This window comes from Sitophilus oryzae, unplaced genomic scaffold, assembly GCF_002938485.1.
Source record: "Sitophilus oryzae breed Bouriz unplaced genomic scaffold, Soryzae_2.0 scaffold_1007_pilon_pilon, whole genome shotgun sequence".
NCBI classification, from domain to species: domain Eukaryota; kingdom Metazoa; phylum Arthropoda; class Insecta; order Coleoptera; family Curculionidae; genus Sitophilus; species Sitophilus oryzae.
Genome location: NW_022145624.1, coordinates 408,707 through 428,996, shown reverse-complemented (window position 1 = coordinate 428,996; position 20,290 = coordinate 408,707). Strand labels below are relative to the sequence as shown.

Sequence of the window (20,290 nt, the reverse complement as noted above, 5' to 3'; positions counted from 1 at the left end):
TACTCTGAAGCGTAATAAGAAAAAACGTTCTGTGTGGGTTCGAGACTGGATTTTGCGACGTGAGGAACAAGGTGCTTATACACAATTAATGCGTGAACTTAGTGCTGAAGATCCAGCACAATTCTCAATTTTTTTACGAATGAAACCCTGCGACTTTCAAAACTTGGCCAGTAAAATAGAGCTCCTTATGTACAAACAAAATACCAAATTTAGAAGAGCCATCACTGTTCAAGAGTGACTTGCTGTAACATTGAGGTTTTTAGCATCGTAAATCTCTGTAAATCCTATCTCTGTAAATCCTATCTCTGTAAACCTATCTCTGTAAATTTTACTTTTCACATCCCAAAGCTCGGGTTTATTGTGGTACATATCAGTCAAGTCCATAACTTCACTTTTCACCCATTCCTTGTTAACACCCATTGTTTTAACTACGAAATTATTTCCCGACACTCTCTCAAAAAGTAGACGGCTATTTAACTAATGCAATTTATTTCAGACAAGTCAGAACTTTCCTCATCCAACTGTTTACACTTACGTCTTACGTCTACATAAATGTCGATATAAATCGCTGATGACAAATACATATATATCAGATATAAATTTTTGGGTGTTTACATTAGCAAAAATGTCTATCTGACATAAATATCAGGCAATAAGTATCAGATGTAAACGTACCTTAAGATTCTCTACTGAGGGGCAGGAGACTCAAACTCACAATCTTGTATAAACATTTTTAACGTCACCTGTGATTAAATTCAGATATTTCTCGATCAATTCCCTATTAACACAAGCCTGAAATATGAATTTATTATTATGATGAACCGTCAAAAACATCAATTCAGCAACGGCGACTGCGGCGCTTTAGAAAGAAGCGTATAGTTCGCTTTTAATTAACTTTTTTATGCTACTGTATAAAGCCGTAGTTTTCGCGCCACCTGGTGCCCATTCAAAGTTAATTAACGCGGTGTTTGATGTTGTCGACAAAAAGAAACAAAAGAGAGCCCAAGTCGCCCGAACGCGTGCATATCGCTTCTTGTATTTACGCCGGATCGATTGACGTATCAATCGCGAATCGAAATTGCTTTTCGACACATTTTTACTTTGATCTCGCGCTACAAAGAGGCTTTTTTTTCGAAAAATTAATCTAATCGGCTTCAGTAATGTCGCGCCTCATTTTTACACGCCTTAAAATGCCTATTTTCGCGTTATTATAATGGGTTATTAATAATTTTGACATTGGATTTCTTTATACAGAGTGTCAAAAAAATAGTGCATCTAACTTCGGTGGGTTAGGTTGATTTTGATGTCAATATGACTCGTACTACTAGAGGGCGTCACCTACATATTTTTTAACTGGTTCGAAGAGTAATAACTTTTCGTCCGTACCTGTATAAAGTTAGTGAGTTTAAAATATACATTTACGACGTTTTTTACGTAAAAAAGGTCTCTTAGTAAAAATCGCTGTTGACTAAATAGTTATTAGACTAAAATCATAAATTTGAAATGTTTTTGTGCCAAAAGTTCAACAGAAACTGTTTTATCATCATTTTTTGCAGAAAAAATTATGATTAATTTAAAAAATTTAAAGTTTCCCAAATTTATTATTTCTGTTTTTCGCTCGGTAGTTTTATATAGGTACAGACAAAAAGTGATTAAGCTTCAAAACAGTTAAAAATATGTAGGTGGCGCCCTCTACAAGTAGGAGTCATATTGACATCAAAATAAAAAAACTCCCAGACACCAATTTTTATCCAAATATTGACGTTACTTCAGAAATTATTTGGAAAAAATTGAAATAGAAATGAAACTTTTACACCCTGTATCTCTGAAACTAAGCATTTTAGGACATACATTTATATAAACTTTTTTACTTATTTTTATCAGTAAAATATGCTGCCGAAGTTTCCGGATTACAGTTCGGACCACCCTGTATATTAAATTTCAGAACTCTGCCTAAGGCTTAGCCCGATCCTGTCGTGTTAAGCCACGCCCAAAATTCCAAACACACGTGCTTGATTAAGGCTTGATTAAGATTTGCAGAGCTTCAGCGTTTGCCATACTATAGCGAGCAATTTGTTACAAAACCATATAAATTATATATTACTGTAATCACAAAACTTCAATCTATTTCCGTATTGTAACGTAATTTTAAATTATGTCTTTATTTTCGAGAAAATTTAGTCCAAACATCAGGAATATTTTGTCGATGTTTGACTAGGGTTGGCAAAGGTTTTATACCAAATGGTATAATTAGTATTATACTTGGTATTATACTTTATATTTAACTTATCCAGGTATTATACCAAATTGTATTAAACTATTAAATATCAAAACACTGTCTGACCGCCACTTTAGCCAGCAAGATGCAAAAAAAAAATAAATCACCTGATTCGTCAAAGGGAAGATTTTGTGGTTACATCCACGCACAATTTGACCAATATTTTAGATCCCAGATTTGGTGGACAGTCTTAACTATACAGATAAAACCGAGGCCGTTTCGAATTTAGAATTTTATTTGTATAAAAGAATATGGATTTTGGAAAAATGAAGCACGACGTTCAAATATATTTTCTTCATACTTTAAACATATACAAAAAGAAGCCCCTTTTAAACCCTGTCTATACTGGGATGCCAAGAACACGTCCAATCCAGTCACGTGGTGGAAAATGTTCCAGCATTTTTCAGAGGTTTCAGACCTTGCAACAATAGCTATTAGAATATTGACGGTTCCATCATCAAGTGCATCTGTTGAACGGGAGTTTTCCTGTCAATCTCGCATACATACCAAGGATAGAAATAAACTTTCTAACGAAACTGTTGAGAAGCTGCTTGCCGTAGAATACAATTTAAGATTTCTGGAGCTAGATGAAGAGGGCAATAATTTGACATCTTCACAAATCCAAAAGGGTAGGTATATATTGACAATTTCTAATGTTTTTTCTTCTTAATTTTTAATTTTAGATGGAGGGGAGTTGGATAATGCCACGTTAGAGGAGGAGGAAAGGGAATTGGATACACTCTCAGGCTGTAGCTTTCCAGAGACGAACAGTGTCAAGGGAGTTGAACTGAGTGACTTGGAAACGGAGATACAATCGGAGATTGAAGATGAAGACGATGTGCCCCTCGCAGAAATTAGTACAAAACTTTTTTATTCAAAAGTCAAAAAAGCCAGTTTGATTTGCTTTGTTTGTTTATTGGTTTTGTTTTTACTTTATTTTTTTTAAGATTAATAATTGTTTTTATTTTGTTTTATTGAATAAATGCTAAGTTTGTGGTTATAACAGGTTTATTTTATAACAAAAAGCCTTTACCATTTTTAAATCGAAAGTATTATACCTTTTGGTATAATAAGGTATAAAACTTGGTATAAAACTAGTAAAAGTTAAATACCAGATTTTGCCAACCCTATGTTTGACCATCAAAATTTTAAAAATAGTTATAAGTTATCTAAAAATGTGCTACAATACGGATATCGTAATATATACTAATATCCTTATGTGATTGACATACTGATTAATCACGATCCTGCTCAAACCACTCAACGTAAGGTGCTCAATTTTGGCATACAGGTTGATTCTAGGGTGTAGAGGTTCGAAAAGAAGGGATTTTTCGAAATTCCAGTTCCAAGAGGGTGAAACCACCCCTCAAATATTACAATATTTTTTATTTAAAAAACGGTCAAGTTTCCGAAAAAACGCTTAAACACGTATATTTTATTTTGTTTTTTTACATATTTTAAGATTTTTTAAAAATGTATACAGGGTGTTTCGAAAAATCTGGTCATTGATTAATCACGATCCATGCTCTTGACGTAAAAAGCTGATTTTTGGAAAACAGATTGACTTTAGGGTGTAGACGTTCCATAAGAAGGGATTTTTCGAAACTCGAATTCTAAGGGGGTGAAACTATCTCTCAAATATTAAAATATTTTTATTTTTAAAACCGGTGAGTTTTTCGAAAAAACTCTTAAACACGTATATTTTATTTTGTTGTTTTACATATTTTAAGATTTTTTAAAAATTTATACAGGGTGTTTCATAAAATATGACCAAACCAAACCAAATCACGATTCTGCTTAAACTGCTTGACGTTTAAAGCTGATTTTTGGTAAACGGATTGACTGTGGGGTGTAGAGGTTCGATAAGGAGGGGTTTCTCGAATCTCAAATTCCAAGAGGGTGAAAACGCCCCTCAAATATTACAATATTTGTTATTTATAAAACGGTTAGTCTTTCGGGAAAACGCTTGGACAAGCATAATTTATTTGGTTTTTTTACATATTTTGAAATTTTTTAAAAAATCATACAGAGTGTTTCGAAAAGTTGGATAATTGATTAACCACGATTCTGCTTAAACTGCTTGGCGTAAAAAGCTTATTTTTGGCAAACGGATTTTTCGAAAGTCAAATTCCAACGAGATGAAACTACCCCTCAAATATTACCAAGTTATATAATCATATCGCCATATTGTATATTGTTTTTTCTCATGCTGACATAAATGTGAGAAAATTTTATCCAGTTTGTATATTAATGGAAATTCTTGCTTTGCTTTATCATCACCATTACAAATGATTAATTTGACGCGAACGAAGTCGCTGGTACACGCTAGTTTCGTATTATCCTTTATCTTTAGTTTCCTTCTTCATTTCTGTAAAAATACCTAGCCAGTTTTACTTAAAACGTTAAATGCCGAACGCTTATTTTACTACTTTTTCGGACTCTGGTAAACATGCCACCTCTCAATTCACTTCTCACCTCGCACCGAATTAACCTTATGCAAATACGACTTGTAGCCAACTGTGATGCGAACAGGGCTTTAGAAATATATCCGGCCGAGTCCTCCGGCTAAACAAACATCTGCCCTCTCGTTCTAACACGGTAAATATTTGACAAGAGTCGCGTCGACGTGAGTCCGAGCCCGATAAATCACGGACCTGATAAAGGCGGGTCGCGACTGTTGATCAGGGGCAAACACGGCGCGCTGGCCCCTAGGGGAGACGCGGTGACTCCGGCCCTGGAGGAAAACCGCGTGGAAGTTTGACCGTACATTTCGTCGATAGGTTTCGGGTTGGTCGAGTATTTGGTAAATAGTTAAACCGCAATTTCTTATTAGTTGCGGTGGAAAAATTCGATTTCGGGGTCAGATGTTTTTGAGAACTTATTTACTCGAAGATTTTTTATTTGTTTTTAAAGATTTTTGCAGTTTAAGCTTGCGACGTTGTCAAATCATACAAAAAATATAAAATTCTATTTATATTAAACTAGCGTGTACCAGCGACTTCGTTCGCGTCAAATTAATCATTTGTAATGGTGATGATAAAGCAAAGCAAGAATTTCCATTAACATACAAACCGGATAAAATTTTCTCACATTTATGTCCGCATGAGAAAAAACAATATACAATATGGCGATATGATTATATAACTTGGTAATATTTGAGGGGTAGTTTCATCTCGTTGGAATTTGACTTTCGAAAAATCGGTTTGCCAAAAATAAGCTTTTTACGCCAAGCAGTTTAAGCAGAATCGTGGTTAAGAAATTACCCAACTTTTTGGAACACCCTGTATGATTTTTTAAAAAATTTCAAAATATGTAAAAAAAACAAATAAATTATGCTTGTCCAAGCGTTTTCGCGAAAGACTAACCGTTTTTTAAATAACAAATATTGTAATATTTGAGGGGTGTTTTCACCCTTTTGGAATTTGAGATTCGAGAAACCCCTCCTTATCGAACTTCTACACCCCACAGTCAATCCGTTTGCCAAAAATCAGCTTTAAACGTCAAGCAGTTTAAGCAGAATCGTGATTAGATACTCAATGGTCACATTTTATGAAACACCCTGTATAAATTTATAAAAAATCTTAAAATATGTAAAACAACAAAATAAAATATACGTGTTTAAGAGTTTTTCCGAAAAACTCACGGGGTTTTAAATAAAAAATATTTTAATATTTGAGAGATAGTTTCACCCCCTTAGAATTCGAGTTTCGAAAAATCCCTTCTTATCGAACCTCTACACCCTAAAGTCAATCTGTTTTCCAAAAATCAGCTTTTTACGTCAAGCGCTTTAAGCAGGATCGTGATTAATCAATGACCAGATTTTTCGAAACACCATGATTACATTTTTAAAAAATCTTAAAATATGTAAAAAAACAAAATTACCTTTTTTCGGAAACTTGACCGTTTTTTAAATAAAAAAATATTGTAATATTTGAGGGGTGGTTTCACCCTCTTGGAACTGGAATTTCGAAAAATCCCTTCTTATCGAACCTCTATACCCTAGAATCAACCTGTATGCCAAAATTGAGCTCCTTACGCGTTGAGTGGTTTGAGCAGGATCGTGATTAATCAGTATGTCAGTCACAAGGATTTTATATATTAGTATAGATGTGTGCTGAAAGGAAGCTTTAAATAAACAAACAATTGGTTTAGATTTTGCTTGCTAAGGTATATGTTGGACCAAAACAAACTGTTTCAGTGTTAAAAGAAATTAAGAAAACTAACACGTACATCTATATCTGATTTGGCTCCAGATTTCTCAAAATAAATGCTCCTTTTCAACGATTGGAACAAAAATTTGTTAACTGCCGTCGATATTGGATACGGAGAAGAAATGCTGACGGTGCCGGACGTGAGGAAACCGCCATGTTTTATTTATAAGACCGGAAATTGTCCCTCAACCCCCATTTAGCTCGGTGGAAGGGTGAGACGGGATATGTCGGTAAATTTGACCGCTCTTTAGTAAGTTCCTTTTTTTGTCGGCCCTTCTATGTTTATTTATTGCTTTTTATGTTTTCCTTTTTCTATAAAATCGTTTTTTTCTTTTTTTGGATGGCTTTTCGATATTATCCATTGACGTCGTTAAATTTAATCAGAATTAGGGACGATAAAAGTCAGTGTTTTGTTAGGATAGGTCTACACATATCGTTTTTCTTGTCAGTCAAGACGTATCAAGTAAAAGCTTGTGTGTAGGCGAAAAAAAAACGGGCGTTTTGGGTAAGTAACTTGAATTTTTGATATATGTAAGTTACTTTGAAAGAATTTTTTAAATTCACCCCCAAGAAGGGGTGAAATAAATAAATAAAATGATTTTTTCGTCTTCCGATTTACCTGACCGATAAAGCATTACGTGTGGACTGATCTTTAGTTGCATGTTTTCAATGAAACCATATTTAAGGAAAAGGGTACAAAAAGTAATTTATTTGAGACGGATAAAGAAACTATATGCCTGCCAAACCTTAATCTAAAAAGGGCAAGGCGCATCATGAAACTTTGCCAATAAAACTGGCCTTTCTCTATTTTTCGCGGCAAACTTCTCATAGCTCTGTCTATATTAGACTCATTTTTCTAATATAGCCTTCCGCCGTATATAGAGCAATTTTCTTACAAATGAAGCGAAAAATTTGATTTTATATAACAAAAGCTCGAGTCAAACGAGTGAAACTTTCAGAGAGTGTATATATTTATAACTTTGGATTTATATAGCGAAATGAAAAGGATATTTTTGTCGGCTGGGGAGATAAAGAAAAATATACAGAAATTTTTCTAAAAAAAATAAATTTTCTTATTTTTTTCAAACGTGACAAAAGTATTAGTTTTTGCGACGTGATTGACAATATAAAAAAGTCATTTAACGCTTAAATAATAGTAAAGCATATATATATATATATATATATATATATATATATATATATATATATATATATATATATATATATATATATATATATATATATATATACATACAAGATATTACATACTTTTAAATCTTTTTATATTATTTAGAACGTTTGAAATTGTTTTAAAAATTATTTGTGCCATTTGAAAAAAAATAACGTGCTCCATTTAGAGTAAAAATGACTTTTTGTGCTTCAGCTGTATGTCAAACGTATAGCCTGGCCACAGAATTCATGTCATTTTTACTCCTAATAAAACAATATATTATTTTTCTAAAAAAAAAACAATTTTCTATTAATCTGTAATCAAAAAAAAATATTTATTTTACAGACAGTTCTATTTTGGGACGACAATAACTTTATTTCCACAATCCAGAAACACATTTTCAATGGATTTTGGAATTTAATATGCTTAGGTAATCTGGGTCAACTCTTATTCCTAATTACTGCTAAATTTGGAAAGGAAAGCTATTATTAAAATCGAATTTTCTTTTGGAATTTTCTTTAAATCGATTACTGGAATAATTTCTTTCAGATTATACAGGGCGGGTCTTCGCAATTTTTTTTTTTAAATTTTGAATTTTTTCAAAAAATGTTGTATTTTTTTTATTCTCACAGTTTTCTGATTTCACATACAGGTTCCCTGATTAAGATTTTAACATGTTTTTTTTTTCTAATAAATGTGTACGCTCATTTTAAAAATCCATTTTTTATATACCGGGTGCTAAAAGTCTCCTACAACTTTGTTATTTTTTCAGATAAAAAACAGGAAACTTGGTAAATTTTTCCTTTATTCGATAGAAAATGAGACTCTGATTAGAATGACATATCATATGTCAACTTTTGACATTTTCTTAAAAATGCTTAAAACAAATCGTATTTTAAATTTCAATCTAGAGTACTATGGCTGTGTTAAAAACAATAATTTTTAATCAAGGAACCTTCGAAAAATAGATTTGATCGTCTAATGTTTTTCGTGTCTTGTTCTAGCCGGTTAAAAGATGCCCAAGTCGTATTTTTAATCATATCTCGATTTTTTCAAACGGAACAAGTGTGGCTTAGCATATTTGGAAAAAGCATTTTTTTACGAATAATTTGGTGCCACACACTTGGTATTTCGAGTCAAATTGTCGTTATGAACCGCATGTTACAATTTCAAATAAACCATAATATGCAAAAATGTCAAAACTTAAAAAGAGTTATAGGTCTGAGCTATTTTTGAGACGCACCCGGTATAAAATGTTTTTTAAATATATTTTTTTCTAAATTTTTGTTGCGTCTCACAATGCTATAGTTACAAAATGCTGTAAACACCAAAAAAGAAAAACTTTGAACAAAATTCTTATTAATTTTCTGACATAAAACACACCGTTTTACTCCTATTTTTTCAGTTGTACTTTTAATGAAAATTTTATCAAGATCAAAATAACTTCTTCTTTCTTAAATTACTTTAAGCTATTAAGGTTCATTGTAATTAACTAAAAACTCTTTTTAAGCGTCTTTTAGAATCGGAGGAGAAAAATAAAAAAAATGTCATTAGAAAAATTGGATTTTTCGTTATTAAAAATTGGGGTTTAAAATATTATTTCTAGTCTATATAGAAATTTATAAAGTGAATAAATAATAATACAGGGTGGTTCGAACTGTAGTACGGAAACGTTGGCAGCATATTCTGCAGATGAAAATTAGTAAAAAAATTCGTATAAATGTATGTCCTGAAACGCTTAGTTTCGCAGACACCAGAGACACCTTAGACAACTCTTAAGAATCAAATGGTTCCATCATTGTTAATCTAAGATTCCATCATGTCTCAAACGTATCTGTTCTGGAAAAAGCTAACTGCGAGAGTATTGAAGTCGTGGTTACAAAATCCCGACTAAGATGGGCTGGGTACGTATGCAGAATGCAAGAAAACCGCATACCAAAATCACTGCTTTACGGTGAGCTTGTAGACGGTAAGAGGAGGCCAGTTGGACAACTCAAAAGGTACAACGACATTTTCCACGAAAACTTAAAGCGGATTAACGTGCAGAATGAGTGGGGAGAAGTAGCTCACAGTAGAACTTAATGGAAAAGAATTGTAAACTCAGATAATAGCGACAACCAAAAAGTTAAGAGGCAACAAAGCAATGAGATTTTTGAATGTCCGGAGTGCGGTAGACAGATATATGTACAGGGACATCATTTTAAGTGTCTCACTCGATTTATAATTTTCCTGTTTGGTATTTAAAGATAGTAGAAAGATTTCCTAATGTAACTTTTCGCGAGGATGCCGATTTTGACAGATACGACGCCATCTTGATTTTTTTAAAATGGAAACCCCCACATATTTTAGCATGGTCCGGTAGATATATTTTAGCTAATTTCAAAAATATATAGTTTAGTATACTTTGCACTTACCGTTTTTGATATACAGTGGATTTAAAAATGAATTGTTCCAGAATCATTTTAAGTGTCTCAACCAATTTAAAATTTTCCTCTTCTCTATTTTAAGATGGTAAAAAGATATTTCAATGTAATTTTTCGCGAGGATGCCGATTTTCTACATTAAAATTTTTTAAATCGTCAATTTTGACAGATACGACGCCATCTTGATTTTTTTAAATGGAAACCCCATATTTTAGCATGGTCCGGTAGACATATTTTACCTAATTTCAAAAATATATAGTTTAGTATACTTTGCACTTACCGTTTTTGATATACAGTGGATTTAAAAATGAATTGTTCCAGAATCATTTTAAGTGTCTCACCCAATTTAAAATTTTCCTCTTCTCTATTTTAAGATGGTAAAAAGATATTTCAATGTAATTTTTCGCGAGGATGCCGATTTTCTACATTAAAATTTTTTAAATCGTCAATTTTGACAGATACGACGCCATCTTGATTTTTTTTAAATAGAAACCCCCACATATTTTAGCATGGTCCGGTAGACATATTTTACCTAATTTCAAAAATATATAGTTTAGTATACTTTGCTCTTACCGTTTTAGATATACAGTGGATTTAAAAATGAAATCTTTAGAATTATTTTAAGTGACTCATCCAGTTTACAATTTTCGAATTTTAAAATTCTTGAAAATGTCAAATTTGACAATTACGACGCTTAAATTTTTTTATTTATTTATACTTTGATTCTTCTTCAATATGACCTTTACATACGGGGTGATTCCGGAAACTTTGGCAGCAGATAAAAATAAGTAAAAAAGTTCGTATAAATGTCCTAACATGCTTAGTTTCGGAGATACAGGTTTGGTTTGGTGTAGAAGTATCATTTTTATTTCGATTTTTTTCAAATAATTTGTGAAGTAACGGTAATACTGTGATGAAAATTGGTGTCTGGGAGATTTTTGATATGAGAAATTTGATTTTGATGTCAATATAAATCCAATTTCTAGGGGGCGCCACATACACGTGTTTTAACTGTTTTGAAGAGTAATAACTTTTCGTCCGTACTACTGAGTATACGTACTATAAAACTACTGAGTGAAAAAATATTCATTTATAACGATTTTTACGTAAAAAAGGTCTGTTGGTAAAAATTGTTACGAGTAATGGTTCTCGAGATATTGGGAATCGAAATTAGCAATACCTGTCATCATTGACATATATTAAACATGTGGACTAAATAGTTACTAGTCTGAAATCTTAAATTTGAAATGTTTTTTTGCCAAAAGTTCAACAGAAACTGTTTTATCATCATTTATACGAACTTTTTTACTTATTTTTATCTGCAGAGTATGCTGCCGAAGTTCCGAAATACAGTTCGGACCACCCTGTATATAAAAAAAAATGAAAATTTAGTTTTAAACTGCTAGTCATTTATCATAAGATAGCTCAATTTACCTAAATTTCATGCATTTGGATACAAATGCCACTCAGTTGTAAGTGAATGGCATTCATATTCAAATACATAAAAATTAGAGGAATTCTTGATTTCAACACCCTGTATCTAGAAAACGGTAAATGCAAAGTATACTAAACTATATATTTTTGAAATTAGCTAAAATATGCCTACTAGACCATGCTAAAATATGTGGGGGTTTCCATTTAAAAAAAAATCAAGATGGCGTCGTATCTGTCAAAATTGACGTTGTAAAAAATTTTAATATAGAAAATCGGCATCCTCGCGAAAAATTACATTAAAATATCTCTTTACTATCTTAAAATAGAAAAGAGGAAAATTTTAAATTGGGTGAGACACTTAAAATGATTCTGGAACAATTCATTTTTAAATGCACTGTATATCGAAAACGGTAAGTGCAAAGTATACTAAACTATATATTTTTGAAATTAGCTAAAATATGTCTACCGGACCATGCTAAAATATGTGGGGGTTTCCATTTAAAAAAAATCAAGATGGCGTCGTATCTGTCAAAATTGACGATTTAAAAAATTTTAATGTAGAAAATCGGCATTCTCGCGAAAAATTATATTAAAATATCTTTTTACTATCTTAAAATAGAAAAGAGGAAAATTTTAAATTGGGTGAGACACTTAAAATGATTCTGGAACAATTCATTTTTAAATCCACTGTATATCGAAAACGGTAAGAGCAAAGTATACTAAACTATATATTTTGAAAGAGCAAAGTATACTAAACTATATATTTTTGAAATTAGCTAAAATATGTCTACCGGACCATGCTAAAATATGTGGGGGTTTCCATTTAAAAAAAATCAAGATGGCGTCGTATCTGTCAAAATTGACGTTGTAAAAATTTTAATGTAGAAAATCGGCATCCTCGCGAAAAATTACATTAAAATATCTTTTTACTATCTTAAAATAGAAAAGAGGAAAATTTTAAATTGGGTGAGACACTTAAAATGATTCTGAAACAAATCATTTTTAAATCCACTGTATATCGAAAAGGGTAAGAGCAAAGTATACTAAACTATATATTTTTGAAATTAGCTAAAATATGTCTACCGGACCATGCTCAAATATGTGAGGGTTTCCATTTAAAAAAAATCAAGATGGCGTCGTATCTGTCAAAATTGACGATTTAAAAAATTTTAATGTAGAAAATCGGCATCCTCGCGAAAAATTATATTAAAATATCTTTTTACTATCTTAAAATAGAAAAGAGGAAAATTTTAAATTGGGTGAGACACTTAAAATGATTTTGGAACCATTCATTTTTAAATCCACTGTATATCGAAAACGGTAAGAGCAAAGTACACTAAACTATATATGTTTGAAATTAGCTAAAATATGTCTACCGGACCATGCTAAAATATGTGAGGGTTTCCATTTAAAAAAAATCAAGATGGCGTCGTATCCGTCAAAATTGACGTTTTAAAAAATTTTGATGTAAAGAAGCGGCATCCTCGCGAAAAATTACATTAGAAAATCTTTCTACTATCTTTAAATACCAAACAGGAAAATTATAAATCGAGTGAGACACTTAAAATGATGTCCCTGTACGTATCGGGCACTTTAACCCTAAGCTTTAACCCAGTCAAAAAATATGTAGGTGGCGCCCTCTACAAGTTGGAGTCATATTAACATCAAAATCAAATTTCTCATGTCAAAAAACTCCCAGACACCAATTTTCATCGAAATATTGTCGGTAATTCAGAAATTATTTGGAAAAAATCGAAATAAAAATGAAACTTTTACACCCTGTATCTCGGAAACTAAGCGCTTTAGAACGTACATTTATACGAACTTTTTTACTTATTTTTATTTGCAGAATATGCTGCCGAAGTTTCCGGAATACAGTTCGGACCACCCTGTATATTAAACTCTAAAATACTTCAAAATTTTAATGTGCCCTTTTTTCGTCCCGGTGAGTGTATTATAGTTATAATAAATACTCTATTGATTATTGATTTTATACATTATATCCTAACTTTCTAAAGTCGTTGTAGTTCAAAGTGTGATACCAGGTAGAACATTCATTATTACACTTATCTCACTAACGTTTAGAGTTGACGTGAATTCATATCAAATAGGTCATCTCATACCCCTAATATGCATGCCTGATAGTCAATTAGTTCCCAACTATCGTCCAACTATTCTTCTTTGTATGAAGCTATAATAGTTTCGAGGATCTTAGTTTATGAGGCATATTTTGAGAAATAAATGCCATTCTTTTAGATACATGAAAAAGAATATAACAAGTTTTAACTTTTTGACACTATTTAATCACCCAATCCACTAAAAATGTCCTAAAAACTCCCTAATTTCTCCCCTTTATTTTTTATAACTTGTCAATCTGTCGATAGGCGCTTTCAGTCTCCCCTCTGGTCTGTTTTTGTGGCAAATTGTAACTTTTCTCGCCCCATTTTTCGAGGCTCCTCACTCCTTACAACTTCCTTTATACCGAAATTTGGGACAAATCCTTTTTTCATTGTCTCCCAGAAAAGTTCAAGGAGTTTTTAACCAAGAAAGCGGGCGTTTTTTTCGCGGGAAGTAAAGCAAAAAAAGATTTAGTCACTGATTGAGCTACTTTCTAATTTATGAGGAAGTCATTCTTCGAAATACTGTGATTTTAACGTTAATTCTCTCTCGTTCATTAATTACAAGCGGAGTTTTTGAGAATTTTTTGGCCCCCTTTGACCCTTTTAGATTTGTTTTGACACCCTCTCCCTCCCTCGTAATGGTAAGATATTTCTTAATTTGTATTTTGAGTATAAAGCGTTGGATATACACAGGGTGTTCCGAACTGTATTCCGGAAATTTTGGCATCATATTTTGCAAATAATAATATCGTATAAATGTATGTCCTAAAATGCTTAGTTTAGGAGATACTGGGTGTAGAAGTTTCATTTTTAATTCGATTTTTTTCAAATAATTTCTGAAGTAACGTTACGTCAATAATTTTATGAAAATCTATGGGAGATTTTTGACATGAGAAATTGGATTTTGATGTTTATGACTCCTATTTGTAAGACTAATAACTTTTCGCCGGTACCTGTAAAAAGCTACTGAGTAAAAAAAGTTAGGTTGCAGTCATCGTCACTGAAAAGTCATATTAATTATTATTGTTTATTGACGTTTTCTCTAGTAGAGATGGTTTTAAACTCTAAAGTCTAAAGTATCGATATCGATAAACAAAATACAAAAGGCATTAAGGCCTAAAAACCCTACATATATGCTTATTCTCTGCATTAAGTTCATCAAAGTGAAGGGAACAGCCATTCGACGACCGATTTCGGAGATTTATCTCCATCGTCAGGCCGACTTTGCTGTTTGCTGTAACCCTCAATCTGACAAACGAAAAGCAGAGAATAGCATTTGAGTACAAAACGTGCTACTATGGCGAGTGCTAGCCGCTCTCGCCATCTAGCGGCAGCTGTAACAATTACAGATTCAAAGTATCGGTTATTGTTGTTTTAATTGTATTGATCATGGTAGAGATCAACTTTTGGACTTAAAACCATATCTGCTAGAGTAACGAGTAACCACCCAACAGACTATAATAATAAAATTTTTCAAAAACAGTGACATTACCTAAATCATAAACACTATTTTATAGGTCTATAAAGTTAAGTCTAAGGTTTATAAAGCTATTAAGATAAATAAAAAAAACAAACTATCGAGAAAAGATACATCTGGATGCTAAAATTATTTTTAAATTCGTTGCTTTGTTAACGTACTCCACAGAGTGTTTGAAACATTCACCAAAATATCAACGTTTTGTTTTCCTTCGTATTATTAACAGATGGCAACTTTCGTTTTTAATTTAGAAAGAAATACTAAAAAATCTAATCATATAGCTACAAATTGCTTAAAAAATCATCAAAATCGGTTCAATAGAACAATGATTTTAATCAAAGTTAAAAAAAAGCCCAGAAATATGTTCGTATAACTTCTAAAATCACTAAGCAAGATTAATTTCAAAAGCAGCATTGCTGTAACTGTTACAAAACAAGTAATCTGACTTATTCCGACGCCATCTGCAACAATGGGGTTTGATTAATAAGCTCTATCGTAAAGATTTAAAGATATCTACTAATGAGAGGCTATTAAACATTTCTCGAAACATTCAAATGAGAAGATATTTATCACAATTATGAAAATTTAAAGTTTTTTGGCATTAAAATGTTCTTTCATCGTGGTTCTTGTAATAAATTGATCATAATAATTAATAATGTATTGTTATAATGAGTTTATATGCATCTAAACTGATGAATAACGTTTGTATAGCTTTTAAAATGGCTTTTATAAAAGAGATGTGTAATAAATTTAAGAACCAGTAGTAAATCAAGTGGTGGTTTTAATGCTTTTGGCAGTAATTCAAATAAAACTAGCTTTAATCAACGGTAATGCTGTAACAATAAATTAAATTACGCTTGTATTTATAGGTGGGTGCCTTGAATGATAAGGATCATAGTGCGCATATATTATATTCTAGGTGATTTAAGTTTGTGGAAAACAAAATGGTATACAATTTGCATGACAGAAATACTCCTATCCTATTTCCTGGTTTGGTATTTTAGAGTAAATAGTAATATTTATTTATTTTTTCCATAGCAATTGTTAAAATTATTTACCTTATATCTATCAAAAGTAGTAGATAAAATAGTACTTTAACCGCAGGGTAGATTAAATGATACTTCAACAGCGAGGATAGGTTAAAAACTTTATTTCTTCTCGCACGTTTTTTAATTGCTTCCATTTTTTAAATTTTTTGTATTCCTTTTCATAAGTTATTCGGGATTTAACTGAAAATAGTTGGGATATAAAGTGGATTTCAGAGAAGTGCGTGGAATTAGAGGACTTACAAAAGAAACACGACTCATTTACATTACACAAAAAAAATAAAAGAATTAACTGGACCAGCACAACGTTTTTGTCCTCTAACAATTATTAACTCAGATGGTACACTGTGTTCAACCGTACAAGAAAAAATACAAGTATGGGAACAACACATGAAAGAACTTTATAATGACTATAGAGAAGAACCAACAGTAAGACCAACGGTTTATCAAGGACCAGAAATTCTCAATAGTGAAGTATTGCAGGCAATTAAACAACTTAAAAACAACAAAAGTCCAGGCCCTGACAATATATATCCAGAAATACTTAAATTAATATCAGAAGAGAACGTAGATATACTGACTAGGCTTTTTAACAAGATCTATGATAGAGGAAAAGTACCTGATGACTGGCTCCACTCAACTTTTGTACCGCTTCCGAAAAAAAATCAGCTCGACATCTCAGTGACTATAGACTTATTAGTTTAATGAGTCACGCACTGAAAGTGTTACTTAAAATAATACATAACAGAATTTATAAGAAGTGTGAGCAAGAAAGCGGCTATGAACAGTTTGGGTTTAAGAGTGGATTGGGAACACGAGAGGCCTTATTCTGTTTACAATTGATGGCGCAGAAGTGTACAGACCAACAAAAACCAATGTATGTGTGTTTCGTAGATTTCGAAAAAGCATTAGATAGAGTCAAACATACGAGACTTATCGAAATGTTGTATGAGTTGGGAGTTGACAGCAAAGATGTAACAATTCTGAAAAATATATATTGGCAACAAACAGCCCACATGAAAATTGAAAATGACAATTCCAATCCAGTCAATATACAGGGAGGAGTAAGACAGGGATGTGTGCTGTCTCCTTCGTTATTTAATGTTTATTCTGAGGCGATTTTTCGGGAAGCTTTCTCTTCAACAGATTGTGGTATTAAAGTCAACGGCGAAGTCATTAACAATATTAGATTTGCCGATGACACAGTTCTTATTGCCGATTCTGATACTGGTCTCCAGAGTTTAGTGGAACGACTTGAAGGTTCCTGTAAGAAATACGGGATGAAGATCAATTCTCTTAAAACTAAAGTCATGATATTTGGAAAGAACCAAAATGTACCTTATTCCTATTAAAATGGAGGGCAATACCTTAGAACAGGTCTACAAGTTCAACTATTTGGGGTCCTGAATAGTTAACACCTTGAACAACGACGTGGAAATAAAAACCAGAATAGAACAAGCGAGAAATGCATTTTTAAAAATGAAGAACGTCTTCCAGAACCCCAGATTGGACCTAGAGTTGAGAACTAGGCTCGTTAAGTGTTATGTTTGGTCAATCCTATTATACGGAGCAGAAACATGGACACTGAAAGTTCAAGAGATGAATCGCCTCGAATCGTTCGAAACATGGATATATCGAAGAATGCTTAAAATTCCATGGACAGCCCATATCACAAATACCGAAGTCTACAACAGAATAGGCAGAGAGAGAGAATTGCTCAATATAATAAAAATAAGAAAAACATCACACTTAGGGCATATATTGAGAAATGAAAAATACCACGTCTTACAATTGATAGTTAAGGGTAAGATTGAAGGAAAGAGAGGTCTCGGCAGGAAGAAACTATTTTGGTTGAGAAACATCAGAAACTGGACTCACCTAACTTTTGAAGAACTTATAAGGAAAGCCGAGAATCGTGAAGATTTTGCCAATGTGATCGCCAACCTCCACGAAAGAGACGGCACGTAAAGAAGAGGAAGTTGGGATATGGCGTTTGTCGCCTCAGCCTGAATATCTGTTGGTAATTTACTTATTTCGTTTTCAGCCATTTCTGGCTCCAATTCAATCAGCAATCGACACGAAAGAGAATTAAAAAATATTGACTCAAAACTGACAACTAAAGAGACAGCTTTATTTACTTGTCAAATTACATAGAAACCAACCCCACTCCAGCACAATATTTTTTCTACTCGTAGTAAATTCCTTGAAATAATAATTTCTAAATATTTTTTAAATGAATTTTCTCGTTAAATGAAAACCAGGCTTTTCTTTTAGAGTCGTACATCACAGGGGGTGAAAAAACATACACCCCCGCCCGATTGAAGTGGGCCCCCTCTATTAATCTTGCCTGGTGCAAGTGAAAAAGGTATTTTTTGCCAATTTTTCTTGCCTTCATCGAGATCATCGATCCATGCCGTATCGGCAGGCGGTCTAATGAATCAAAAAATGATTAATCAATCAAAATTTGGAATGTGTTGTTCTCATTTCATCGGCTCGAAAAATTCCTGGATAGTTTATTAAATATGTAAGAAAGTAAATAACACGATGAAATGTAATTTTTTATGTCTGGCGGATGATTTGTTACAGACTGCATGGTGGTCTTTTATTTTTGGAATTATTAATTACAAGGCATAAAGAAAAGTCAGTTTAAAAAATTATCACATATTCTTATATAAATAAAAAACGTTCAAGTTTATATACAGTGTGTCTTTCAAAAGTGGCTCACGCCTTTTTATTTTTTCAGAAAAAAAACTAGATTTGATATGTTAGTATATGACATAAATCAGGATTAATTGTATTCAATTGTATACGGTCACTTGTTTCCTGTTTCACCGGAAGTGACTACAAGTTTTGATTTTTAAATGGCACCCTTGGTATTTTTTTACTTTATTCGATAGAAAATGACACTTTGAGAGTTAAATTACGTTAAACTAGAGTTAAACTATAGCTGTGTTAAAAATACTAATTTTTAATCAAGTAGCCTTGGAAAAATAGACTTCGTCTAATGTTTTTAGTGTCCCAAATCGTATTTTTAATCATATCTCAATTTTTTCAAATGGAACGAGGGTAGCGCATTAGCACATTTGAAAAAAAATATATTTTTTACGAATAATTTGGTACCACAAACTTGGTATTTCGAGTCAAATTGTCGTTATGAACCGCATATTACAATTCCAAATAAATTATATGCGAAAATGTCAAAAGTTGACATATATGATATGTCATTCTATAAGACAGAGTGTCATTTTCTATCGAATAAAGTAGAAAAAATACCATCCGAGAGTACCATGTAAAAATCAAAAGTTGTAATCATTTCCGGTGAAACAGGAAGTGACCGAAAACAATTCAGTATACGTCAATCAATCCTAGATTTATGTCATATACACACATACCATATCTCGTTTTTTTCTCTGAAAAAAAAAGTTACAGGGTTGTTCAAAAAATCTGTATAATGATGTCAAAAAGTTCTGTGTTTTGAATTTCATAATTTTCTATAAAATACCCGGTACAATAAACTAACTACAGAGACAGAATTTATAGATTCTTTAAAGAACGAAAATATAAATACCAATTTGACGGTCATGATACACAAATAATATATTTATTTTCCTTGTGTTTTGATCAACGTCCGAATATAAATCTTATATTGTTTGAGAACAATATACGAACAACTGAGATGGAAAAAGCATAAAAGAAGCATTATTTTTAGAACATTTAATGCATATTTTAGCTTAGATAAATAAATGTGGAACTGCTTTTAGATCACATTAGAGACTTCATATTTGTTTTTGTTTATATCTTCAAAGGCTACAGTTTGCTTCACAGGTTTGTCTCTTTTATTTTTCGTAGTTTAGAATTTTTGTTTTGCAAGATGAATATTTATAATACGCATATTACTTTTAAGATGATTTTGATACTTTTGACTGACGATTTGAATTGATACTTTTGTGACGTTTGAAAAAAATACTTATTTACTTGAACGTTTCATTCGAACCAAATCTTTTATTTTTTTCAATGAATTCATATTTTTGTCAAGACCAATATTTCTTAGTAAATATATTCCAGTAATTCTGCTGGTTAAAATAAAACAAAAAGTAAAATATTAGTTCATAAATCTCCATCGAGGAGTA

The 20,290-nt window shown here is 32.0% G+C and overlaps 2 protein-coding genes across 5 annotated transcripts in view; both read left to right on the top strand.

Moving 5' to 3' along the window:
* Window positions 1–20,290, top strand: part of LOC115891350 (tachykinin-like peptides receptor 99D) — a 181,843-nt gene that overhangs the window by 11,146 nt on the left and 150,407 nt on the right. The window lies entirely within an intron of this gene.
* On the top strand, window positions 2,667–16,865 carry LOC115890268. Its single transcript, XM_030910475.1, has 3 exons — window positions 2,667–2,907; window positions 2,962–3,135; window positions 16,498–16,865. Exons 1-3 carry the CDS (start codon window positions 2,667–2,669, stop codon window positions 16,863–16,865), a joined length of 783 nt encoding a protein of 260 aa, XP_030766335.1.